Source organism: Capsaspora owczarzaki, assembly GCF_000151315.2.
Source record: "Capsaspora owczarzaki ATCC 30864 unplaced genomic scaffold supercont2.1, whole genome shotgun sequence".
Taxonomy (NCBI): domain Eukaryota; class Filasterea; order Ministeriida; family Capsasporidae; genus Capsaspora; species Capsaspora owczarzaki.
The window spans coordinates 2,121,340-2,145,241 of record NW_011887292.1 but is presented as its reverse complement, the minus strand read 5'-3'; the positions used below and the strand labels follow the sequence as shown (position 1 = coordinate 2,145,241).

Genomic DNA, 23,902 nt, shown 5'->3' with positions numbered 1-23,902 from the left:
CCATTCACTTTTTTTTTTTTTTTTTTTTTGTTTCCATCTGCTTTTGTTTCAATGAGTGTACGTTTTCGTTCATTGCGTTGCGGTCACTGCTCGCATTTTGTTTTTGCATTGAGATCACGAGTTCTACTTGCTCGGCGTCCTTGGCTTGAGACTGCAAAGTGGGGTGGCAGGGCGGACCTGAAGTGGAGCCGTCGTCGTCGTCGTTGCTGCGATCTCGTGTTCCCACTCTCTCCTTCTCTCTCTCGCTTCGACTCACCTCGACTTTCCATGAGCGAGCTATTGTGTTGCTGTTGCTGTTGTTATTGTGTTTGCGGGCGTATCCATCCTCATTGCTGCTTGCTTTGGACAGGACTCTGCTGTCGCTGCCGCTGCGCCACCGCCGCCCGAATCAGCCACATCCGCCGAGCGCGAACACGAACGCGACCACTCGTCATCCTCATCGCGACGAGATCAAGACCGCGACCGAGACCGCGACCGGGACCGCGACCGAGACCGGGACCGCGACCGAGACCGCGACTATCGCTCGAGCAGCAGCAGTCGTCGCTCGCGCTCTCACTCACGATCCCGCTCACGCTCGCCAGATTCCCACCGCCATCGCTCGTCGTCGAGCCGATATTCGTCGTCGTCGAGCCGCCACTCGTCATCACACAGGAGCTCGCGCGATGACGACCGGGACAGCCGGGACCGCGATCGAGACCGCTCCCGCGACAGCTCGCGCCGCTCGCGCGATCGCAGCCGCAGTGCATCCCCTCGCCGCTCATCCTCGTTGTCGTCGCGGCCTGGAGCAGGCGGAGCCGATGCCGCGCCGCCGGCTGCAGAGACGAAGGCGCCAGAGTTCGTTGTCGACCAGTTTGGTGTGCCGCTCACCCGTGAAGAACAGGAAATCCGAATGGCCGCCGAGCGCGACGAGCGACTCAAGAACACGGTCATTGTGCACCAACTGCCCACCAATGTCCGCAAGCACGAGATTGAACAGGTCTTTAGTGAGTGTGGCGAGATTCGCGATGTCGCCATCCAGTCCGACCGTGCGCGCGGTCGTGCTGGTGGTGTTGCGTATGTCGAGTTTAAGGACTTTGCCGCCGTGTCGAAGGCGATGGGTCTGTCTTCGCGCCGCATTGACAATATCCCCATGCTCGTGCAGGCAACCAAACCCGCTGCTGCGGCCCTCGCCATGATGGGTGCCAACGCTGGCGGTGTTTCCAACACGCCGGCGGCGATTGCGCGCCCCGTGACCCTCAACCCGAACAGCGCAGCCTACAACATTGCCACCTACCAGATGAACTCGGGGATGACCGTCCAGAACGTTTACCACACCATGCCGCTGCACTCGTCTGCAGTCCACTCGGCTCCACTCCCCGCCGCCCCCTTGGGCACCGCAGCCATCGCTATGGCCGCCAAGCAGCAGACACGCGTCTACGTCGGCTCGCTTGACTTTGCTCTGACCGAGGCGGATGTCAAGAGTCTGTTCTCGCCTTGTGGCGAGGTGATTAGCGTCACGCTCAACCGTGACAATGGCAAGTCAAAGGGATACGCCTTTGTCCAGTTTGCGGATGCCGGAGCCGCAAAGCTTGCTATGGAATTGAACGGTGTGGAAGTTGCAGGCCGCCCGTTGAAGGTCAACTTTGCCACAGATCCTGAAGGCCGTTTCCTGAATGCGCCAAACGCTGGCCCGCCAATGGGCATGCCTCCGATGGGTCTGCCTCCGATGGGCATGCCTCCGATGGGTCTGCCTCCGATGGGTCTGCCTCCGATGGGTCTGCCTCCGATGGGTCTGCCGCCGATGGATGCCAATCCCACAGCCGACCTCTCGAATGTGGCCATTGAAACGCAGTTTTTGCTCCTCAAGAACATGTTTGATCCTGCGCAGTAAGTGTCTTCTGATGGCGTTGCTGTTGCTATGAGATGGCTCTCGGCTCGCTTTTTCTGTGTGCTCATTTTTTTTTATTTTTTTTTTTTTGTGTGTGTGTGTGTGTTTTTGCTCGGATTTGCAGAGAACGGGATCCCGAGTGGCAACTCGACATTCGCGACACCGTGTTGGACGAATGCGTCAAGCATGGCTCTGTCACTCATATTTTCGTGGATGCAAACTCTCCTGTAAGCACTTACCTTGTGTTAACGTATGAACGCATTGGCCTGTTTTCTGACTTGGGTGTTGTTGGTAGGGTTTTGTGTTTATCAAGTTCTCCTCCGTGGAAGCATGTATTGCCGTCCAACGCACCATGCACGGCCGATGGTTTGCGGGCAAGCTCATCACTGCCGATTACGTTCCAGAGCCAATGTACCACGCACGATTCCCAGAAAGCCGCGATGCCACAGTAGCACTGCAGCCATCGAGCTAGTGCCTTGGTGGTTTATTTTTCTTGTCTTTCAGGCCTTTCTGTTGTGCTGTTATTTCGGTCGTTCTTGGCTATTCGCTCTTCCGGTGTTTGTTTGCTCACCTCGATCCTCTGTTTGTTTTTCTTCTTTTCTTTGCGTTGACCTTATAAAAGTTGTTACCTTAGCTGGATTTCTTGGTGTTGACTCTGCCAGGCCACCCATGGTCGACACACTAGATCCCGAGTGAAGAAAGTATTGCGCGTTGTTGCAAATGTGTGGAAGTTGACGACGATTTTTTTTTTCTTCTTTTATCAAAAACGGTGCACTCTGAATTCTGCGCAGAATCAAGCCAACTCCTCCATCGCTGTCTGGACGCTCTACACATGCATTCGCAATCACCTTTCATACCTCGTCCTTGAGTCTCAACGTGAGCACAGTGAACGATTGCACGGGGGAATACCGGACAGGAATAACGTTGCTCGTCACGTCCTTGGCGATGAAAGGCCATCTCGAACTCGAAATATACATCTGTAGATCTACATGAACGTGTCGGCGATATTTCCAATCCCAACAGCGATGCAGTCCAGTCCATTCGTTGATTTACAACCATGAGTGGCGCAATGTTCGGAGGAGGTTTGTCACAGATTCAATGCGTTTGGGGTGCTGCTTTGTCAAGAACCGTCGATAATTCGAAACCGAAGCGTTGATTTGCTTTTGTGATGCCGTTGCAAGCATCGCCGAGGAGTAGAGTGGCGCAGGCCATTCAGGCAGAATGAGCGGAGGCGCGCGCATTGAAATGGCGCCAAAAAAAAAAGTTGTAGATCTCGCATTGATGATGAGCTCTGGCCTGCTGTGGGCCCCAACTTCCGCCCGCCTCGCACGCGTTCCCAAACTCGGCAGAACGGGCATGCGTTGCGTGTGCAGACCGACGAGCGAGGGGCTCGAGTCAGTGAGCAGTCCGGATCTCAAACCCATCCCTTTCAGCTCCATCCCAATCTCTGCTCACCTTGTTCAACTGCTCACCCTCCCTCTTCTCCCGCCACCCAACCTCCGTTTGCTCGACTTGCCATTCATTGCAGATGAGGTCGGCGCGCTGGTGCTTGACATTGGCTCGGCCACAACGCGCTTTGGCTTTGCTGGAGAAGACACCCCGAAATCCGTCTTCCCGTCGGTGGTCGGACTGGCCCCAAGCCATCATGCCGCGAGCCAGGACTCTGTACCCATGGATACCTCCGATCGTGATCTGCCGTCAGGCACGGCGGGTGGCGCCGCACGGCGCAGCCGCAAAAGCTACGTTGGTACGACAACGCTCGCAGTTGTGCGCTCCAACGTTGATCTGGCCGGAGTCATGCAGAACGGTCTTGGTACGTCGAACATCACAAAGCTCGGCCGTGTTGTATAGCGCCGATCTTGCTGCAAAACTTTTTGCTGGGAAGGAACGAAAGGATTTTGAATCGTTTGTTGCTCATTTCGTTTTTGCGTTGCAGTCGAAGATTGGGAGCGCTTTGAGCTCCTGGCAGATTACGGCTTTGCGACTGGGTTGCGTGTGGATGCTGCCCAACATCCCCTCCTCATGATTGAGCCGTCTTGGAATCCCCGCGAAAGCCGTGAGCACATGACGGAGCTGTTTTTCGAAAAGTATAACGTGCCGGCGTTCTACCTGGCCCGGAGTGCTGTGGCATCTGCGTAAGCGAGGATGGGGTTTGAGTGACCTGGTGTAGGAAGTGAGGAACGTGATGTATCAATCAGGCAGGCGTTTGTGGCGCGGGGGGGGCAGGGCGCGGGATTGTGTTTGCTTTTGTTTGGGTGCTCATATCATGCGTTGGTGCTCATACCATTCCTCTGGCTATTGCAGCTTTGCCAATGGACGACCCACTGGGCTTGTGTTGGATATTGGAGCCTCACTCTCTAGCGCTGTACCTGTCGTGGACGGGTTTGTGATGCCCAAATGTAATTTACTCTGGTTGGCTCGGCTGGTTGGAGTTTGTGAACTGAATGGCTTGGCTGTAGCTCACATGGTGTTGATCATCTCCTCCCCCGCCTTGCGCAATTGAACAGCCATCATGACCAGCAGTGTTGGTGGCGATTTTCTCTTGAGCCAGTGTGCGCAATACTTGGAAAAGAACCAGATCGTCATACGCCCTTCATACATGGTTGCCTCGAAGCAAGCGGTCGCGCTGAACGCTGCTCCCAAGTGGACACCACGAACATTTGCCGAGCCAATCTCAGACTCCTTCCATCGCTATTCCAAGCAGGTACGGCTGCTAACTCCAATCGCGATGTTTCATGCCCGTTGCTGAGCTGTCTCAAAATGCTCGTTCAACAGCTTGTGCTTCAAGATTTTGTGCACAGTGTGCTATTTTGCTCTGGCCGCACTTTCGATCGCGAGTAAGAGTCCTTCTTTGGCTTGACTTGATTTGTGCGTCTATCCTGTCGTCAACTAACTTTCCATGTCTCTAGTTCTGTTGCCAATTTGCCCGCAGCGTCGTTCGAGTTCCCCGACGGCTTGAACATTTCGCTAGGAGCTGATCGTTATCGTCTGGCTGAGACCCTGTTTGATCCTGAGACGCATGCAGATGCGGTAGGCTGTGTGCACAGTTGCTTTTTTTTTCCTTGGTTTTTTTTTTTTTGTCAACGTTTTGCTGAAAGGTGAGGGACCCCCTGCACATTCACACCAAACTCTTGTGTTCTGCAGACCGCGCCAGCTGTTAGTGTTTCTTCACGCGCGTCGTCCGCATCCGCGATGGACGCCACCTCGGACGGGACGAAAGATCCAGCAGGAGGGCTGGCGGCTCCCAAGCCCATCGGTCTGCATCGCCTGGCAACTGCCGCAATCAACTCGTGTGACGTGGATGTCCGACCAAGCATTGGATCGTCCGTTATTGTTGTCGGTGGCGGTAGTCTTGTCCGAGGCCTGCCCGAGCGGCTGGACGCGGAGCTGCGCATGGCTTTGCCCGCCATCTCCAAGCTCAAAACAGTGGCCTCTGGGCTCAGTGTCGAACGCATGTTCAGCAGCTGGATTGGCGGCTCCATTCTGGCCTCCCTCGGCTCCTTTCAACAAATGTGGATGTCAAAGCAAGAGTACGAAGAATCGGGCAAGGCATACATTGAGAAGAAATGCGTGTAACAGTTATTCGTTGGTTGTCCTCGTTTCTTCGAATGAGTTTATTTTGTGCACGTGTCGTTTTTTGTGTCAGTACTTGTTTGCAATTCCATCAGCAACTTACCTCGCTCGCATTGACCCGAATGGGACTTTCGTTTTTTTGCTCAGACGAAATCCCACAAAACCCAGCAGCGATCGCAGAGTCCTCTCTCACTCTCCTCCCTCCATCCCTCCTCCCCCGGCTGTGCAATACAATCTCACTTGCTAAATTCTCGGAGAGTTTTGTTGCTTGCACCCAAGCTTGGAAGGACGATCATTCGAGTTTGTGTAAAGAGATTTGCTTTGTGCAAAATTCTGCTTTTTCTTTTTTTTTTTTTTTTCGTTTGCTTTTTTTCTTTTAGCTTGGTTCAGAATGCGCTCCGGGACTGACCAACCTTGGTCCTCGAGCTCTCTTTTGGGGCTTGAGTTACTTGCTCTGCAGTGAATCTGCGCCTGCGCTTCTGCTGCTGTGTGCGCACGCGCAAGCAAATCTGTTGGATGCGAGGCGACAAAATTCTGGGGCGACTTTCGTTGTGTAGCACGCTCGGCGTGTCGCGGGGTTGCATCATGCCTTTCCCCCGCCCCCGCCCCCGCGCCCGCTCAGCCCCATTCTCGACAACTGGCCTGGCTTTGCCTTGCTTTCACCATGACGCGGCGGTGATCTGCCTGTGCATCCGCCCCAAATCGAACCGCTCGTCGAGACGGGGAGCTTTTTTTTTTTTTTTTTTTTTTGGTTCAAAATTTCCTTTTATTATTTTTTTTGTTTTATTTTATTTATTTTTATTATTATTATTTCATGACAGTGATCCAGGAGCCAGAGGCGACTCTGTTGGGTTGGAGTGGGTCAGCACACTACGCAGCTCTGTCAGTGGTGTATTGACGTCGCCCTGGTCTGGTGCGAAGGGACCTCGGCGAGACGAGCAGGCTAGTCTGTGGTTGCCGTTGTGGTGTGTGTGACTGAGAGACGACCTCAACTTCCAACGAGTGCGCAGTCCGCTCGTCCAGGAGTTTGCCCGAGGGCCTGTGGATCGAACTGCAGATTGGCTTTTTGTGGCTCTCTGCTAGTTGTGCCCCGTGTGGCCCCATTGACCAGTGCTCTGTTCCGTGTCATCTGCGAGTGGGTCGCTCGCCTTGCATTTTGAAGTAGCTTTTTTTTTTTTTTTTTTTTTTTTTGGTCAGATTTCCATCCGCATCCACAGCAGTCGCCATCATTGCTGGCCAAAAAGACGCCCCCCCCCTTCAACCACAGCGAGCACTGTGCTTTTTCTTTTGCTGCACTTGCTTCTTTTGTGGCCTGTCTGTCTTGTGATACTGGCTCATGGGGCGCTGCGGCTGTGCAGACACCTGTTCCGATCCCTTTCTGAATCCCGTCTCTTTTGCTAATTCGCCTCTCGACCCAGTTGTTGTTGTGTCCTCCTTCCAGTCACACATTCAGCAGAACGCAACAAACCTCACCACCTCCAAACTTTGCTTTGCGCTTACTCACTTTGATTTTTGTGTGTTGTTTTCATTGGGTGACCGGTGACGGTTTTTGTTCTTGCAGCAAGGATCTGTGACCCCCTTTTTTGTTTGCCATGGACGACGTCGAGTCTGGCGCAGATGCCGTCCGGCTCTGGCTCACCTCGCTCAAGTTGGTCTCGTACCTGTCGGCCTTCTTGGACAACGGGTACGACGATCTCGATGTCTGTGGAACGCTCACGGCGGAAGATCTCGACACGATGAACATTACGCTGCCGGGGCATCGCAAGCGCTTGCTGGCGGACGCCCCCAAGCTCTTGCAGCCCGACGCGTTGCAAAAGCTCATTGCCAACGCACAGTCCACCTCTCGCGGCTCTATTGCCAGCCTTGATCTGTTGCCGGGAGACGCCAACTCTGCTGCTGCACCGACTGCTGCACCGACTGCTGCCGCTGCTGCTGCTGCTGTTCCTTTTGCCGCTCCCGCTGCCAGCATCGCAGACAACAGTCGAGATAGCACCTTTATGATTATTCAGCAGGCAATGCTCGACTTGGACCAACTCATGCCGAAACGCGACTCGGTCGCCGAAAACACATCCGCTGCCTCCGAGCCTGACGCTCCGGCGCGTCCGCCCAAGCCTGCTGAGCCAAAGTCGCCTGCCGCAGTGGCCGAGCCCGTCGCCCCTCCCCGTCCGCCCAAAGCGACCGCGACTGCTGCCACCTCCTCGCCTCCTCCACCGGCTGATGCCGAGCCGCAAGCGCCAGTCCGCCCGCCAAAGCCAATTGCTGCTGCTGCAAATGCTGCTGACGATGCTCCTTCGCAACTCGCCCGACCGCCAAAGCCTGCTCAAGCAGCAGCCGCAGCCGAGCCGGCAGCAGAAGCCGAGGGCGTTGTCGTGGCACTCAAACCAAAGCCTCTGGCCGCCAAGCCCAGCATTGTCCCCAAGCCCACCAAACCCGCAATGTCGCCGGCCAACGCAGCAGCGGCGGCATTTGCCGTGGCTACTGGAGCGCCACGACCAGCGCTTTCACCGGCAGAGGCCGCAGCTGCAGCCTCCGCTGCGGCGGCTGCTGCGGCGGCGGCGTCTTCTTCATCGGCTGCGTCTGACGCTGAAGTTGTGCCTGCTGGAGCCCCGCCGCCTATCAAGCGTCCGCCTCAACCGGCGTCACCCGGCCCGGAAACGGCGAGCGCTGCCCCTGTGCCCACGCCTCTTCCAAAACGACCAGCCCCGCCAGCTACTGCTGCAGCAACTCCTGCGACTCCTGCGACTCCTGCGACTCCTGCGACTCCTGCAGCTCCCGCAACTCCTGCTGAAACCGCCTCTGGACCTGGTGCCATCAAGCCCAAACCTAAATTTGGCGTTTCCGTCATGCCTGTGCCAGCCAAGCGTGTGTCGCCGCCAGAGGCCGTGCCCGTTGCGGCTGAACGACCTGCAGCAGCCGCACAGAACGCACCCAGCTACAGCGACAGCGATAGCGAAGACGAAGCCCCTCAGGTCGCGGCAAAGCCCACGTTGCCAAAGATCCAGCCGCTCGTCCCGAGGCCCGCTGTCGCGCCAGCGATGCAGGCACAGCAAGCACAGCAGCCAGCACCGTCCGATGCGGAAGCCGACCCGGTTGCACCTCCGCGAGCCACCAAATTCAAGCCTCCAGTTGGCTCCGTCGCCATTTTCCCTGGAGCCAGACCTGTAACCACGGTTGCCGGTCCCGAGCTCGCGCCCAAGCCAGCGCGCCCGAGTCCCGACGGCAATGCACTGCCACCCAGGCCCGCAAAACCCGAAAAGCCCGAGAAACCGGAACGTCCCGACAAGCCAGATAAGCCCGAGAAGCCCGAGAAGCCCTCGTTGCCCACAGCAGCAGCTGCTGAGCAGAGCGATCCCACCTCGCCAACGGCAACGGGTGTACGTCCACCTCGGCCCGCCCCACCACGCCCCACCACCATTGCGGTGTCCCAATCGCCCGCCGCTGCCGCTGCCGGCGCGACCAGTCCGACCTCCCCCATTCGGCCGGTCAGGCCCCCGATCAAGCGCGCCCCGGTGCCTTCGTACACGGCCAACATTGAGGGCTATCTCTCCAAGCAGGGCGGCGTCAACAACAACAAGGGCTGGAAGCGCCGCTACTGTGTGCTCGAGAACGGCAACTTGCTCTACTACAAGTCCGACGTGGACCGAGAGCCTGTCGGCGTGGTCTCGAGCCGTTACATGATGGAGGTTCGCACGTCCAAGGTGGTCGACTCCAAGTTTAAACATTGCTTTGAGATTGTGACCAAGCAGCGCACCTTCTTGTTTGCCGCCGACAATCCCGATGATGTGGATGCGTGGCTCAAGGCGCTGCAAACCACCATCACCGAAGCCGAGCAAAGCAACAAGGACGTTTCCGAGACGGTTGGTGGGAACATGGCCAACCCTGATAAGGAAGGCTGGCTCAAGAAGCAAGGCAATAGCATGGCGAAAGACTGGAAGAAGCGGTACATTGCCATCAAGGAAGGCCAGCTCTGCTACTACAACAACTACGAGGACTACGAGCTTGCAGTCCCACTCGGTAGCATCAACACGATGACTGTAACTGCAAAGATTGACGACCAGAAGCGCAACCGCTTCCAGTTGGTCACGCTGAATCGCACGTACTTTTTCCAGGCCGAAAGCTACGACGACATGACCGAGTGGATTACCGCCATTCAAAACTCCATTCTCTTCTCGCTCAACTCAAACCAAAGCGACAAGACTCGTCGCACCAGCTCGATGAAAGAAGGTCAAAAGTCCGTCACCGGTCAAGCTGCACTGGATGCAGTTTGGCTCAACGAGAGCAACAAGCATTGTGCTGATTGCGGGACTGCGAGTAAGTCGCTTGTGGTATTGTTGGGGGGAGGGCTTTTTAAAGTGTGGATTTTGCAGAGTTGCGGATTTGCAGTCAAAGAGAATTAATTCGCCAACATCGTGATTCCCCCCCCCCTTGCCCACTTTGTGCTTTTGTTTTGCTCACTTTTTTTTCAACTATTCTTGTCCGCTTCATCACTGCAGATCCCGACTGGGCCAGCATCAATCTGGGAATCGTTGTCTGCATCGAGTGCTCTGGAATTCACCGCAGCTTGGGAGTTCACATCTCCAAGGTTCGTTCAGTCACGTTGGACGACTGGTCGTCGGAAATGATTGCCGTCATGCAGGAGTCTGGTAATGCAACAGCCAACGCCATCTGGGAGGTCGACCTGCCCCCGACAGTGCGAAAGCCGACTCCCGACACGCCTCGAGCGCCGCGTGAAGAGTTCATTCGAGCCAAGTACGAGCGCAAGCAATTTATTCGACAGGAGCGCGAGACGGACTCGAACACGCTTGGCCAGCAGCTCTACATTGCGGCGTCTACGGATGATCTTGCTCGCACGTTGGAATTTATTGCGCTGGGCGCCAAAGTCAACTACGTGCATGCCGGACAGTCCTGCAAAACACCGTTGCACGCTGCCGCTGCCGCGGGCTACGCCTGTGTCGTTGAGATTCTGCTGCAGAACAATGCCAACCCCACGCTCACCGACTCGGACGGCTACCCGCCCATGCACTACGCCGAAATGGAGGGTCGGAAGGAGATTGTCAAGCGTCTCAACAAGGCGCTCGTCAAATCCAAGCCAATGCTGAATTCGCCAGTTGCTGCTGCAGGTGCGGCAAGCGGAGGAGCCGCTGCGCCTGCCGTGCGCAAGCTTGGCTTTTTGTACAAGCAAGGCGGCAGCAACAAGGGATGGCGCAAGCGCTGGATTGTGATGGAGCACGGGACCATTCGTTATTTCAAGACCGAGTCTGACCGAGAGCCCGCTGGCATTGTGTATCTGCAAGATGTGATGGGCGTCGCCCCTGCAGACGAAGAGTCTGTCAAGGACCACAAGTACCGCTTCTGCTTTGAGCTCAGCACCGCCAGTGACCGCGACTTTATGTTCTGCGCCGACTCGGAGCACGAGATGGACGAGTGGATGGCTGCCATCCGCGTGATCATCCAGGCCAACCCGACCGCGCAGGGCTTCAAGCGACGCATCGACCAAATCTTTGACAACCCAGCACGCCAGGGCTGGCTCTGCAAGCGCGGTGGCACGTACACGTCGTGGAAGAAGCGCTGGCTCGTCCTGAAGGGACGCGAAATCTACTATTTCAAGTCGCAGCAGGACCGTGAGCTCCTCGGTCTGATCGACATGAAGAAGGTGACAAACATTGCCGTCGGTGAAGGCGCAAACAAGCAGAGCGAAGCACACACCTTCCACCTGACGACCGGCACACGAACCTTCTACCTCAAAGCCGAGAACGACAGCGATCGCGATGCCTGGATTTCTGACATTCGAAACACGCAAGTGTTTGGTGTGCCGCTTTCGCTGCTCATGCGCAAGGACACGACCAAGCTCCCGGGCTTCCTTGATCGCGCCATCAAGTACGTCGACCAGCACGGCTTGGACGTTGAAGGAATTTACCGCATCAGCGGAAACAACGCGGCCATCCAACAAATGCGCATTGCCGTCAACCAGGAAGAGTCGCTGGTTGATTTTGACGAGCAGCACGCCGAGGTGCACGACGTTGCGGGATTGCTCAAGCTCTTCTTCCGCTCCATGCCGGATCCGCTCTTGACGACGGCATTGTACCGCCAGCTCATGGATGCGTGTCGTGTCAACGACCACGAGGAACGGCTGCGCCAGCTTCAAGGCATTGTTGAGGCGCTGCCCCACGAGAACTACAACGTGTTGAAGCGATTGATGACGCACCTCTCCAAGGTTGCCAACCTGGGGCATGTCAACAAGATGACCTTCCAAAATCTCGCCATCGTGTTTGGTCCGACGCTGCTCACTGTCTCGTCTCAAAGCGACGGGTTCTTGACCGACATGTCGGAGCAGTACCGTGCCATCGAACTGTTCATCACGTACCACGACTGGATTTTCGAGGCTGAGCTGGGCGGGCCCACCGGCTATGTTGATCCGTGGGAGACCGAGACCAACTCGCCGCCGATCGTCCCCACTTCTCCGACGCTCCCCGGCCACTCAGCGGCGGCCCCCTCTCTTGAAAAGAGCCATCCAGGCAAAGGGCACAGCGAGGGCCTCCGTGGAAGCTTGGCGTCGATCGTCACCTCGCCCTTCGCGAGCACGCGTCCTCCCCCTGCCCAGCCTGCATCTCGCGATTCAACGCCATTCCCCGTCGCTGAAAGTGCCGGTGGGGATCCAGATAAGATGGCAAAGATGCAAGAAGCTCTGAAAAAGATGGAAGCAGCCGCCCGGAAGACCAACACCCCTCAAATGGTACGCGAGAATAGGCGGGGGGGGGATAAGGTGGTGTGAGCTGGGGGGTTTTTGCATTCACTTGAGTTCTTTTTCTTTGGTTTTGGTAGGAGGGTAACGGAGGCTCTTTCCCTATGGAGATTTACATCGAGTCGCTTGACAAGCCCGTGACCATTCCTGTCACACCGACCATGACTGCTGCCGAGCTCCAGTTGGCCGTTGTGCAGGCTGCTGCCATTCCTCAGAGTGCCGACATCATGTTGTTTGAAAGCCTGCGTGATGGCGAAATGGGTATGGTTTATTTTATTTTTATTTGTTTGTTTGTTTGTTTGTTTGTTTGTTTGTTTGTTTGTTTGTTTGTTTGTTTGTTTGTTTGTTTGTTTGTTTGTTTGTTTGTTTGTTTTTCTTTGCCAATGTTGGAGCGTCCAGTCGCGGCACGTTATTTCTTACTGTACCGTTTTGTTTCTTGACGTGACAGAACGCCCGCTTGCGGACGCCGAAAATGTGCTCAAAGCCACATCTCGATGGGAGCTCAATCAAGTTAACAAGTTTGTGCTGAAACGGTCTCCCATCCGCACACTCCTGACCAAACAGGTACGAGATCGACGCGGTGGTAAATTTGGGGCGCTATTGGTTTCGGACCCTGCCATGTCTCACTCATCTCCCCCATGTTTCACCGTTTGCGGCAACGGTAGCGCGCGACGCCGGGCTTCAAGATGAAGGGCTGGCTGCACAAGGAAGGTGGCTCGGTGAAGACCTGGAAACGACGTTGGTTTTCTACAACACCGTCCTCCGTTGCGTACTACAAGGAGCAAAAGGTACGCAAAGCGTTTTGGTTCTCGGTTTATCGAGCATCTGGCAAAACGAAACAAAACCCGTCGTGTTCTCAATTCTCACGCTTGTTATTTGTGTTTTTTGTTCGACTGGCACGTCACCGACCTGTGGCAGATGGGAGGCGAGCTTGGTCAGTTCGCGCTCAGGGGTCTTCTTGTCTACTATCTTAGAGAACACAAGCGGTCGCCTACCAGATTCTCGTTCTGCGTCCGAGTTTTGGAAGACGGCGAAGATGCCGTCCGGTATCTTGCTGCCGAGTCCTCAGACGAGCTTGATCAATGGGTTGCCGCCATTACCTTGTTGTCGGTATGTCTTTTGCCGCCTGTGTTTCTCTGCGTGATCTGCCTGTGCTCACCACGAAACTGCTCTTGTCTGTTTGGCCATTCAACAGAATTAAGCACTTGCTGTATCTTTTGTGAATCTCTCTTCTCTCTCTCTCTCTCTCTCTTCTTTGTCTCTCTGTTTCTCTTTTGTTTGGTTGTTTTTGTTGTTTTTTTCTCACACTTTTGTTTATTGTCCATTGTCGTTCTTATTGCTCCGAGCCAGAGCGTGTTCCCACTTTTTTTTTTGTTTGTTTGTTTTTGGCTTCCTTCCGAATTTTCAATACACAAACCCCTTCATTGTTATTGCTGCATCGCAAGCCAGGCAGGCAGCTCATTCTTTTTATCTTTGCACCTTTTTTTTCTTCTTTTTTCTTTGGTAAGTTTGGTCTTTGCCCCTTCTTCTGCTCCACGTGGATGCGCGATCCACCCCAACCCGCCCCTCGAGCCACTCCCCGCCACCCTCTGCCGCACCCAAGGCGTATATCTAGTGTTTGTTCTGCAGGGGACGGGGAGTGCAGTGTGCGGGAACACGGCGCACATCGCGCAAAACGGCCAAGCACTTTTGCCGCCACATGCAGCGATCGTTTCAGCCATCCTTGGTCTGTTGCTGCTATCGTCTCTTTGCCGGCCATCAGCGTTGCGACTATTCCTTCCTGTGCACAGCTCACTCGCGTCCATCCCAAATTGCCTCTCTGCGGTGTCGTCTGCACTCGCGCCTTTGTCAATGACAACGCATTGCAAACTGAATCGAGTTAGTTCCATTGCATTTTGGCTGACTTTTTTTTTTTTTTTTTTTTTTTTTTTGGATGGTTTCCTCGTGCAGGCTCCAAAGGACAAGCTTTGTTTTTGCGCCTTTCTCTCCCTCCCCATTTCTCCTGCCCTACGCACATCAAAACAGTCTGTAGTAAGCTCGATACAATGGCTGCGATCGGCGTCGGCTCCATGTTTGGCGGCAGCGGCAGCTCTGAGAGCCCTGTGCTCGGCCGTCAGATTGCCGGCGTGTCGTTCGCCCTGTATGATCCCGAGGAAATCCGCCGGCTGTCCGTCAAACGCATTACAAACCCGACGCTGCTGGACAACCTCAACCACCCGACGCCCGGTGGTCTGTACGACCCGGAGCTTGGGCCGATCGACTCGGACGCCACCTGCCGCACATGCAACCTGGCCTCGACACACTGCCCCGGCCACGTCGGCCATATTGAGCTCGCGTTGCCAGTCTACAACCCGATCTTCTTCAAGGACATGTTCCAGCTGCTGCGCTGCATTTGCTTGAACTGCGGTGCCTTCAAGGGCGTCCCAGTCACTCTGCGTCTCGCAGAGGTGCGCCTGCAACTGCTCGAGCATGGCCTGCTCATTCCCGCAATGGACGCCGAGTTCCTTACGACACCGTCAGCGCAGTTCTCGCCGCAAGAGTATGGCCGTCTTGCTGCGGAAGAGGCGTGCCGCGCCACCGTCTCCGGAACTGCCGGTACGGACGGTGCTGCCTCCCAAGCACGCAAGCAAAAGCTGCACAATCGCCGCGAAGCCGTCGAAGTCAACACCCCCTTTGGCATGGCCGTCGATGGCGAAGATGGCGATGCTGGAGACGACGATGCCGACGGTTCCAAGCGCGAGCGCATGTCCACGCGCATTCTTGCCCAGCTCGATTCGTACCGTGAACACTGTCTCAAGCTGATGGGCGTCAAGCCAAACCCTGCGTCGAGCACGGGCGTTGCTGCTCCCAAGAGCCGCTCGCTCAAGACCACCCACTCGGACGAGTACCGTCGCCGCGTCATTCTCGACCTGCTCCGCGCCTGCGGTGCGTCCAAACGGTGCTCCGCCTGCGGTTGCCCCGCTCGCTCGCTCCGCAAGGAAGGTGCCGTCAAGATTTTCGCGCAGCCCTTGAGCGAAAAGACGCTCGCCGTCTTCCGTCGCAAGCTCTCTACCGAGCAGCTTTTGGCCATGAAGGGTGGCTTGTTCAGCACCGCTCCCGGCCACACGGCAAAAGCTACAGGCAAGAAGTCTTCTGCATTGATGAAGGAGCTTGCCTTTGACGCCGAGGCTGCTGCATCAGCGGCCGGCAGCGACGAGGAAGACGAGGAAGCAGAAGACGAAAGCGATCAGGAAGAAACCGAAGACAAGGCCGTCCCCTCGGCTCCGATGAACCTCAACGGGTCTCGCGAGGTCATCTACACTGGCGTCTTTGCTACAGAAAGCGAGTATCTGCATCCGCTGCAGGTGCGCGACCATCTGTACAGCACTTGGCAGCGCGAGCCGCACCTCGTCAACCTGATCTACGGCTCGTACTCGAGCAAGGCAGGAGTCGCCCTCACGCGCTCGGGCACGGCCAACTGCTTCTTCTTGGATGTCGTGCCCGTGGCGCCGTCTCGCTTCCGCCCACCAGCACGCATGCAAGACCAGCTGTTTGAAAACCCGCAAAACATCTACCTGGGCAACATCCTCCGTCAATCGCTCCAGCTCATCGAGTACCGCTCGGTGAAGGAGCGCCTGTTGGCTGGCGAGGACTTGGCCAGCATTGACCAGGACGACGACCAAGCCGAAACCACCGGCACCGGCGGCCCCAAGAGCCGTGCGGGCGATATTGTGCGTTTGGTCAACACTTGGATTGCCCTGCAGGGCGAGGTCAACAGTCTGATGGACTCGACCCTCAACACGGCCGTCAAGGGTGGCAACCCCCCTGCCGGCATTCGCCAAACACTTGAAAAGAAGGAGGGTTTGTTCCGCAAGCACATGATGGGCAAGCGTGTCAACTATGCTGCGCGCTCGGTCATCTCACCCGACGTGTACATTGACTCTGCCGAAATTGGCATTCCCATGGTGTTTGCCAAGAAGCTGACCTACCCCGAGCCCGTGACGCCCTGGAACTTTCAAGAGCTGCGCGATGCGGTCATCAACGGCCCCGAAGTGCACCCCGGCGCCACTCATGTCCAGAATGCCGATGGCACCCTTTCAGCCCTTGCCAACATGGACCAGGACAAGCGCACCGCGCTTGCCAACCTGCTGCTGACGCCCAGCTCGCAGTTGATCTCGTCCACCACCTCGACGGCTGCTCAGGTCGCCGAGCTCGTTCAAGCCGCATCCTCGGGCTTGTCTGCTGCGTCGTCGGGAGCAGCGCCATCCTCCGCTGCCACCGCTTTGGCTGCCAACAATGCTGCGCTGTCCGTGTCTGGCAAGAAGGTTTTCCGCCACGTCCGCAACGGCGATGTTCTCCTTGTCAACCGCCAACCCACCCTGCACAAGCCGTCCATCATGGCCCACATTGCCCGCATTCTGCCTGGCGAGAAGACCCTTCGCCTGCACTATTGCAACTGCAACACGTACAACGCCGACTTTGATGGTGACGAAATGAACGTGCATTTGCCGCAGAGCGAGCTTCCCCGCGCTGAGGGCTACTTTATTGCCAACGCCGATAGCCAGTATCTCGTGCCAACCTCTGGTCGACCATTGCGAGGTCTCATTCAAGATCACGTCATTGGCGGTGCCAAGATGACGATGCGCGACCGCTTCTTTGAGCAGTCCGAGTACATGCAGCTCGTCTACGCCTGTCTCCCCGAAGGCGGCACGGCACGGCACGGTGGACACGGCGGCGTCGCGCTGTCCTCGTCGAGCACGACCGTTGCGGCGATGGGCGTTGGCAAGCAGGCCATCACCATGCTGACCCCCTGCATTATCAAGCCCAAGGCGCTCTGGTCTGGAAAGCAAATCATTTCTACCTTGCTCATCAACCTCACCCGCGGCCGTGTTCCGCTCAATCTCAAGTCTGCCAGCAAAGTCCCCGCCTCGGCCTGGGGCAAGAATAGCGAGGAAGGCGATGTCATCTTCCGCGACTCGCACATGATGACTGGTATTCTCGACAAGAGTCAGTTTGGTGCTTCCGCGTTCGGTCTCGTGCACGCTTGCTACGAGCTCTACGGCGCTGACGTTGCCGGCCGTCTGCTCACTGCCTTCTCGCGCTTGTTTACCATCTTCCTCCAATACCACGGCTTCACCATTGGCGTTGAGGACCTTGTTCTCACGCCTGACGCCGATGCGGCGCGTGTGAAGCTGCTCCGCGCGGCTACCAACGTCGGAGCCGAGGAGACGGCGCGCTTTGTTGGCCAGGCCGACTCCTCCGACACTGAGCTGCTCAAGTCGAACGTTCTTCGTATTTTCCGCAGCGACGAGCAGTCCGCTGCGCTCGACTCGGTGATGAAGACGCGCTTGAACAAGCTGACGTCGGACGTCATTTCGGCGTGTATTCCGGACGGCCAGCGCGTTGCCTTCCCCGAGAACAACCTGTCCCTCATGATCAACTCTGGTGCGAAGGGCTCCAAGGTCAACCACTCGCAAATCTCCAGCTTGCTTGGTCAGCAGGAACTCGAAGGTCGCCGTGTCCCCGTCATGGTTTCGGGCAAAACGCTGCCATCTTTCCAGGCTTTCGACGCCTCCGCACGAGCAGGCGGCTACGTTACCGATCGCTTCCTGACTGGCATTCGCCCGCAAGAGTACTTTTTCCACTGCATGGCTGGTCGTGAGGGTTTGATCGATACGGCCGTCAAGACCAGTCGCTCGGGTTACCTGCAGCGCTGCTTGATCAAGCATCTCGAAGGTCTGCGCGTCAACTATGACATGACGGTGCGTGACAGCGATGGCTCTGTCGTCCAGTTCCACTATGGCGAGGATTCGCTCGACCCCACCAAGACCATCTTCCTCGACCAATTCTCGTTCGTTGCGCAGAATTACAACGCGCAGGAAGCCAAGCTCAACTCGCGCAATGCCTTGTCCATTCTCGATTCGTCCAAGGGTCCACGCCGCATGGCAAAGGCCCTCGAGAAGCCCGACCGGTACGCCCCAGTCTTGTCCCAATTGCATCCAGGTCTTCATCTTGGCGCCGTTTCGGAAAAGTTTGCGCGGTCTCTGGAAGAGTACATTGAAAAGAACCCCGACAAGCTGCTGCAAGCCGCAGAGGAAGAGACGGCCGTCGTCCCTGCCTCGTCCAAGAAGGGCAAGAAACACCAGGTCGCGCAGCCCAAGCGGCAAAAGGTGCCCGAGGCATCGTTGCGCGCCCTCATGTACACCAAATACGTTAATAGTCTTGTTGAACCGGGCGAAGCTGTTGGTGTGGTCGCAGGCCAGTCCATCGGCGAGCCGTCCACCCAAATGACGCTCAACACGTTCCACTTTGCGGGCCTCGGTGCCATGAACGTCACGCTCGGTATCCCCCGTTTGCGAGAAATTCTCATGACTGCCAGTCCCCACATCAAGACACCGCACATGACCCTCCCCCTGCGAGCATCTCCTCACGCCAAGGCGCAAGCAAACGCCCTGAAACAGGCGCTGAGTCGTGTCGCCCTCGGCGACGTTCTGCAGGGCGCCATTGTGAACGAAAGCATCACCCGTCGCTCTCCCAAGAACGGCAACACGCGCTTCCGTCGCTATGTCGTCAAGCTCGAGTTTATCGACCCCCAGGTCTGCCAGTCCGAGTTTAGCGTGTCGTCCAATGCGCTCTTGAACGCCATGAGCTCTGCATTTGCAAACAAGTTTGGCAAGGTCGTCAAGAAGGCCATCACCACCAAGTCTCGCAACCTTGCTGATATGGTTGGCAAGGCGATGAAGGAAGTTGACGAAGGCCAATCTTCCAAGGCTGGCGCCAGCGCCACCGATGGCGACGCCGATGGGCCCTTGGATGTCGAGCTTGGCCGCCAAGACGACGCCGACAACAACGACGACGGCGCCAACGACGAGGCAAGCGGCGAGTCGAGTGATGAGGAGGACGAAACGCCTCGCTCAAAGTCCAAGCGCGCCGAGACCGAAGACGGCACCAGCGGCAGCCGCAACAGCAAGGCCCGCGAGATGGTCACCTATGACGAACAAGAGGGTGGCAACGATGGCAGCGACAGCGACAGCGACGACGCCTCCGACAACGAAGGCGAGGAGGGCGAAGCCAAGCAGATCGCCTCGTCCATCACCACTCGAGAGGAGCGCGCCCGCCGTGCCACCAAGGAGTCTGAGGGCTACATGACCGAGTTTACCTATGACGAAGGTGGCCGCTGGGTTCAATTCACCATGGAGGTATGCAACTGTGCCATTTGTTTTGACTGCTTTGTTTTTCGCGAGCTCATGGATTTGTTGTTGTTGTTGTTGTTTTGTTTGTGTGTTTGTGTGTTTTTGTTTTTGTTTCGCCTTCACAGTTGTCTTTGCACGTCAAGAAGCTCTTGTTGGTCTCGCTGATTGAGCGTGTGGCTAAGAACACGCTTATTCGATCTGTTCGTGGCATCACTCGTTGCTTCATCAAGGACGATGCTGCAGCCACGGTAAGCATTTTTTTTCTGGCGTGTGTTTGCCTCTGCGCCACGTACTAACACGCCTCTCTACATTTGGTTTCACTCGCAGCCTGTCCTGGCCACGGAAGGTGTCAACTTGCAAGAGATGTGGAAGCACGCCAACATTCTCGATGTGAACAACATCTTGACCAACGACATTCACGCCATTAAAAACACTTATGGTACGTTCGAACAGGGAGAGAACATTGGGTTGATTTTTACGCTTGGCTGACATGTCTGTCGCGATACCAGGTGTCGAAGCTGCGCGCCGTGTCATTACGAATGAAATCTCACAAGTTTTCCAAGTTTACGGCATCGGTGTCGACCCACGACATTTGTCATTGATTGGTGACTATATGGTGAGTGCCGAGTTTCGTGCTTTTCGTTGGCTCTGCAATTTTTGTTGCTAGAAAGGCGCGCGCTCACTGTCGCTTTTGAACGTTTTGCATTCCAGACTTTCGAGGGCGGTTATCGACCTTTTAACCGCATTGGTATCGAGTCCAATGTTTCTCCCTTCCTCAAGATGAGCTTTGAGACGACAGTCCACTTCTTGCGGCAATCCAGCGTGTAAGTTCGGTTTCCAAGTTTCCGATCAATGCCGATTCTCCCTCCTTTAAATGCCAACGCTCATTCTTTGTTGCTTTTTGTTTTGCTTCCTACCAACCACAGCTACGGTGACTATGAGGCCGTCGAATCCCCTTCATCTCGTCTTGTTGTGGGCCGTGTATCTGGCGTGGGCACGGGCTCGTTCGAGTTGCTTCATCCTTTGGTCGCACGCGGTTGATTTCGGTTGTTGCTGCTTTGTCTTGGTATCAATTTCAACACAACTTTCATGTACTCTACCCCCTGCTGTTTCTTTCATCTCTGCAACTTGGTGCTGAAAGTTGGACAATCTTTTTTTTTTTTTGGTACTCTGGTGCAACGACAAGTACGAGCTGGCTCAGAGGTCATCGGTCTGGTCGAAGGGTTTGAACGCAGCCTTGAAGTCGCTTGCAAAGGTCGTCTCCGTTTCGGCGGACTCCTGGCATTGCTTCCAGTCAATTTTGTTTGGCGCGTTCAGAAGGGCAGGGTCACAGAGCACCTCGCTGGCAAAAGAGAAAAACCCACAACCGGCCGTGAATGAATGCATTGCCCCTTTGCATCAGATCGTTGCGAACGACAAGTCGCGATTGTCTTACCGGCCAAACATGAGTGGGAAACGTCCAGTCACCACAAGCAACAATCTGACACCAGAGTCAAACTCCACCACAAAGTACGGCGTGTCGGGCGAAGGCAAAGCCTACGAGTCGCAAGAATGGTACAGGAGATACAACCCATGAGTGATTCCCATCATGTTCTGGCGTGCTTCAACACGCGACCAAAATGGCTTTGGACACCAAAGCAACCTACCGCCGTCAAGTCCTCCCCAGGAGCCAGCTCTTGGAACGAGTAATTCAATCGTCTCGCATGCTCTTGGAATGTGGGAATCAGCTGCTCGGTGAGAGCCAGCGGGACGGGAATCAGCTGGATCTGCATGTGAGGAGTGCGGACGTTGCGCTCAAAAGCCACCATGCCGCAGCCCTGCGCAGCAAACAAAGCGCGCACCGAGCTCATGTATCGCCCCATCTCTGCGCGAGCTTCTTCGCCGAGATCTTTGGAGCACGCAACATGGCCGATAGGGAGCAGGAGCACATGCTGAGGACTGAGTCCGCCTTTCGGCAACGCCATGTACAGCTCCGTACCAATGCTGACAACCAGATGCTTTTCGACTTGTGGGCTGCCGAGGCAAAACCAGCAGGGACCCTGTGCGGCCGGAGGAGCATTGGGCGGTCGCCGATTGGCCCCCGCTGTGGGTTTTGTCAAAGTGGATAGGAATGAAAGCAAAAAAAAAAAAAAAAAAAAAAAAAATTCCAAAATGCAATGCAAAAATGAGAGAACGGATGCAGTCAACCCGCACTTTCAATACAAACGACTTACGCGGCGTATCCTGCTTGCTTGGGCAATCGCGAACATGGTGTCCGGGAACATTGCATAATTTGCAGACGTAGTTGTCGGGAAGCCGAGGATGGCCATCTTGGTCCATGGGTCGCGTCACACGCTCGGGGCATTCCTGGATTGGGTGTCCTGGGACGTTGCAAATGCGGCAGACATAGGGTCCCCGCTCTGCCTCCCGCTGGGCAAGGCGCTGTGCATCACGCTCATCCTTTTGCGGGCAATCTTGAATAAAGTGGCCAGATTGCTGGCAAATGTTGCAGACGTAGCCCTCACGGGGAACCTTGCGGGCTTGTCCGTCAGTCGGGTCGTCTTCACGCCTGCGCTTTTTGCCGCTCGCGTCGAGACCGCTATAGAACATACTAACGCCCGCCTGCTCTTGCTGCGAACAGAAGTCAAAGAGCACGTGAGTGGTGATGAATCACATAGAAGGTCATTCAACTCAAGATTCCTCACCTGCGTGCCCATGGCCGGTGTGCGAAGAGGCGCGTCGGCGAACGGGGAATCGGTCGTTTCGGAGGGATGCGTGAGAAGCACCGACTTGATTTCCTTGACCAACGGCTTGATGGTAAACGCGTACAAGGCCTGTAAAAACAAAATCCACAACAGTGGTTTTGGTTGCAATCATCAGTCAACAAGTATGTGATGAAAGCCACTCGACGTACCTTTTGCTTGGTGGGCGAGATTTGGGTGCCCAAGGCCAGGAATCTGGTCGCGTGGCCTTGTTGCAGCCCCATGCTGACAGCCGGCGCCGTCCGATACGGCAAGCGCTCGTAATAAACATCGAGCGCTCCTGCAAAGTGGTAGCGGGGCATCAAGGCCGAGGACAGAATCGAGATGACGTCCGAACCAACTCGACCCCAGTCAGCACGAGAGCCAGATGCACCGTCGGTCATTGTGGCTGGCATAATGGAGGGTAGCGGAGCACCACGAGTAATGTAACGCGGCCAGTCGCTCGTGAGGAAAATGTCCACGCCTCGAAAGTCGGGCTGCTTGGTTGCTTGGAGCAAGTGCTCAACGTCGTGGTGTGTGTAGTGGTGCAGCTGGTCAGACTGAGGATGGGCTGCAGTGTATGCCCCAGCTCCAAAGCTCCCGCCAAAGTACGCGACGGTGAGTCCCTGAGGTGTCTTGAGAATACCCTTGCGACCTATCGCAGCAGCAGCAGCAGGAAGTGCCCACACAGAGATAAGAAAAAGACCAAACTGCTCGTCAGCATTGTTTTTTGTTGCTTGTCAAGCTCTGTGACTCGGTAAACCAAACCAGCATCAGTTGTGTGCCTACCCAGATACGTGATTTGGTGGCAAAGCTCTGCGCCATCATCCAGAACGCCCTCAAAGTATGGGAGCTCGTTCGCGGCGTTCGGACCAAGAATGTACGTCGGGACGCATGCTGCACCAACACCAACAAGGCCAAACCAAGTGAGCATACATACGGTTGGTAAACTGATTGAGAGCAAACTGGCAGAGCGACGATGGTTGGTTGTGCTTGAGCTTGATCTGCATGGAAATACAAAACCAGAACGCGCCTATCTGTCTCCGATCTCTCTCTTATGTCACCATGTCTTTTGTTCTCTTGTCTCTGCCTCGTGTGTGTGTTGAAGGTGGGGTGAAGACTACCTTTGAGCGATCCTTTGAGGAGCTGCGACCACTCGTCGTCTTCGCCCACGGCCGCCTGCGCCTCCGATCCCTCTGCAGCCTGAGCCTGATCAGCGGCTCGAGTCTGGAGTGCAGCTGCTGCTGGGCTGAACGGCTTGAAGAACGATCCGACGCAGAGCAGCATGTCGAACGGCAGACCGCTCTTCTTTTGCAGCGTGTCGATGCGCTTGTACAGCGCGCTGAAGCGTCCGCAGACATCCCCTGCGACCAATCTGCGTTTCATTCACACGAGACAACAGGACGAACAAAAGTCAGGAGCGCGCGTTTTGGGGAGATGATGAAGCAACGATCAAGCGTGGGGAAGGGGTGCTTGGTCTGAGAAACGCGGGAAATGCATGGCTCAGACTTACATGCGCATCGGCGCGTCAGACGAAGCGGAACTCATAGGAAAAAGCAACAAAAGATGACACAAAACGCAAAAAAAAAAAAAAAAAAAAAAAAAAAAAAAAAGAGAACTGAGAGTAAAAATTCTGAGACGCTTTGTGTCTGTGGCGCGCTGTTGCTTGCTTGCTTGTATGGCTGACAACGAAACAATTGGGAGAGCTTGTGCTTGAATGGAATACTATGAATCCGAGCAAAGAGAGCAGCCAAACACTTCTGCTCCATGAATGAATGAATGAATGAATGATCCTGGATTGCGCTTGGCTGTCCGGTCTTGCATTTTT

The 23,902-nt window shown here is 55.8% G+C and overlaps 5 protein-coding genes across 5 annotated transcripts; 4 read left to right on the top strand and 1 right to left on the bottom strand.

The window, feature by feature from the left end:
* The first annotated feature begins 9 nt into the window (after positions 1 to 9).
* CAOG_00657 (RNA binding domain-containing protein 39) lies at positions 10 to 2,857 on the top strand. Its single transcript, XM_004365471.2, has 4 exons — positions 10 to 57; positions 350 to 1,866; positions 1,992 to 2,094; positions 2,163 to 2,857. Exons 1-4 carry the CDS (start codon positions 52 to 54, stop codon positions 2,337 to 2,339), a joined length of 1,803 nt encoding a protein of 600 aa, XP_004365528.1. The 5' UTR covers positions 10 to 51; the 3' UTR covers positions 2,340 to 2,857.
* Positions 2,858 to 2,909: 52 nt separating this feature from the next.
* Positions 2,910 to 5,558, top strand: CAOG_00656 (BAF53b). Its single transcript, XM_004365470.2, has 8 exons — positions 2,910 to 2,949; positions 3,396 to 3,680; positions 3,804 to 4,002; positions 4,172 to 4,266; positions 4,375 to 4,571; positions 4,643 to 4,704; positions 4,777 to 4,897; positions 5,012 to 5,558. Exons 1-8 carry the CDS (start codon positions 2,925 to 2,927, stop codon positions 5,441 to 5,443), a joined length of 1,416 nt encoding a protein of 471 aa, XP_004365527.2. The 5' UTR covers positions 2,910 to 2,924; the 3' UTR covers positions 5,444 to 5,558.
* Positions 5,559 to 7,001: 1,443 nt separating this feature from the next.
* On the top strand, positions 7,002 to 13,609 carry CAOG_00655 (stromal membrane-associated GTPase-activating protein 2). Its single transcript, XM_004365469.2, has 7 exons — positions 7,002 to 9,751; positions 9,934 to 12,173; positions 12,263 to 12,443; positions 12,631 to 12,746; positions 12,848 to 12,970; positions 13,101 to 13,292; positions 13,378 to 13,609. The coding sequence occupies exons 1-7, from the start codon at positions 7,033 to 7,035 to the stop codon at positions 13,381 to 13,383; spliced, it is 5,577 nt and encodes a 1,858-aa protein (XP_004365526.2). The 5' UTR covers positions 7,002 to 7,032; the 3' UTR covers positions 13,384 to 13,609.
* Positions 13,610 to 13,658: 49 nt separating this feature from the next.
* Positions 13,659 to 20,454, top strand: CAOG_00654 (RNA polymerase I largest subunit). The gene is made up of 7 exons (XM_004365468.2): positions 13,659 to 13,685; positions 14,133 to 19,360; positions 19,480 to 19,602; positions 19,682 to 19,793; positions 19,864 to 19,970; positions 20,066 to 20,178; positions 20,281 to 20,454. Exons 2-7 carry the CDS (start codon positions 14,228 to 14,230, stop codon positions 20,393 to 20,395), a joined length of 5,703 nt encoding a protein of 1,900 aa, XP_004365525.1. The 5' UTR covers positions 13,659 to 13,685; positions 14,133 to 14,227; the 3' UTR covers positions 20,396 to 20,454.
* Positions 20,455 to 20,494: 40 nt separating this feature from the next.
* On the bottom strand, positions 20,495 to 23,646 carry CAOG_00653 (CWF19-like protein 1). The gene is made up of 9 exons (XM_004365467.2): positions 23,588 to 23,646; positions 23,199 to 23,449; positions 22,864 to 22,971; positions 22,248 to 22,729; positions 22,039 to 22,167; positions 21,568 to 21,964; positions 21,001 to 21,437; positions 20,790 to 20,890; positions 20,495 to 20,696 (listed from the first exon to the last, which is right to left on the bottom strand). Exons 1-9 carry the CDS (start codon positions 23,620 to 23,622, stop codon positions 20,552 to 20,554), a joined length of 2,085 nt encoding a protein of 694 aa, XP_004365524.2. The 5' UTR covers positions 23,623 to 23,646; the 3' UTR covers positions 20,495 to 20,551.
* Between the last annotated feature and the right edge of the window lie 256 nt (positions 23,647 to 23,902).

Excerpts from the sequence above, each read along its gene's own strand:
- CAOG_00653 (XM_004365467.2), bottom strand. The coding sequence starts at position 23,622 with ATGAGTTCCGCTTCGTCTGACGCGCCGATGCGCAT. Across the intron at positions 22,730-22,863 it reads CCACCAAATCACGTATCTGG|GTCGCAAGGGTATTCTCAAG; the intron begins GTAGGCACACAA and ends CTGCTGCGATAG. Across the intron at positions 21,965-22,038 it reads CACCGGCCATGGGCACGCAG|CAAGAGCAGGCGGGCGTTAG; the intron begins GTGAGGAATCTT and ends TTCTGTTCGCAG.
- CAOG_00654 (XM_004365468.2), top strand. The coding sequence starts at position 14,228 with ATGGCTGCGATCGGCGTCGGCTCCATGTTTGGCGGCAGCGGCAGCTCT. Across the intron at positions 19,603-19,681 it reads AGGACGATGCTGCAGCCACG|CCTGTCCTGGCCACGGAAGG; the intron begins GTAAGCATTTTT and ends TTTCACTCGCAG. Across the intron at positions 19,794-19,863 it reads CGCCATTAAAAACACTTATG|GTGTCGAAGCTGCGCGCCGT; the intron begins GTACGTTCGAAC and ends TCGCGATACCAG.
- CAOG_00656 (XM_004365470.2), top strand. The coding sequence starts at position 2,925 with ATGAGTGGCGCAATGTTCGGAGGAG. Across the intron at positions 2,950-3,395 it reads TGGCGCAATGTTCGGAGGAG|ATGAGGTCGGCGCGCTGGTG; the intron begins GTTTGTCACAGA and ends CATTCATTGCAG. Across the intron at positions 4,572-4,642 it reads TCCATCGCTATTCCAAGCAG|CTTGTGCTTCAAGATTTTGT; the intron begins GTACGGCTGCTA and ends CTCGTTCAACAG.
- CAOG_00655 (XM_004365469.2), top strand. The coding sequence starts at position 7,033 with ATGGACGACGTCGAGTCTGGCGCAGATGCCGTCCGGCTCTGGCTCACC. Across the intron at positions 9,752-9,933 it reads TGCTGATTGCGGGACTGCGA|ATCCCGACTGGGCCAGCATC; the intron begins GTAAGTCGCTTG and ends TCATCACTGCAG. Across the intron at positions 12,174-12,262 it reads AGACCAACACCCCTCAAATG|GAGGGTAACGGAGGCTCTTT; the intron begins GTACGCGAGAAT and ends TGGTTTTGGTAG.
- CAOG_00657 (XM_004365471.2), top strand. Across the intron at positions 1,867-1,991 it reads AACATGTTTGATCCTGCGCA|AGAACGGGATCCCGAGTGGC; the intron begins GTAAGTGTCTTC and ends TCGGATTTGCAG. Across the intron at positions 2,095-2,162 it reads TCGTGGATGCAAACTCTCCT|GGTTTTGTGTTTATCAAGTT; the intron begins GTAAGCACTTAC and ends TGTTGTTGGTAG.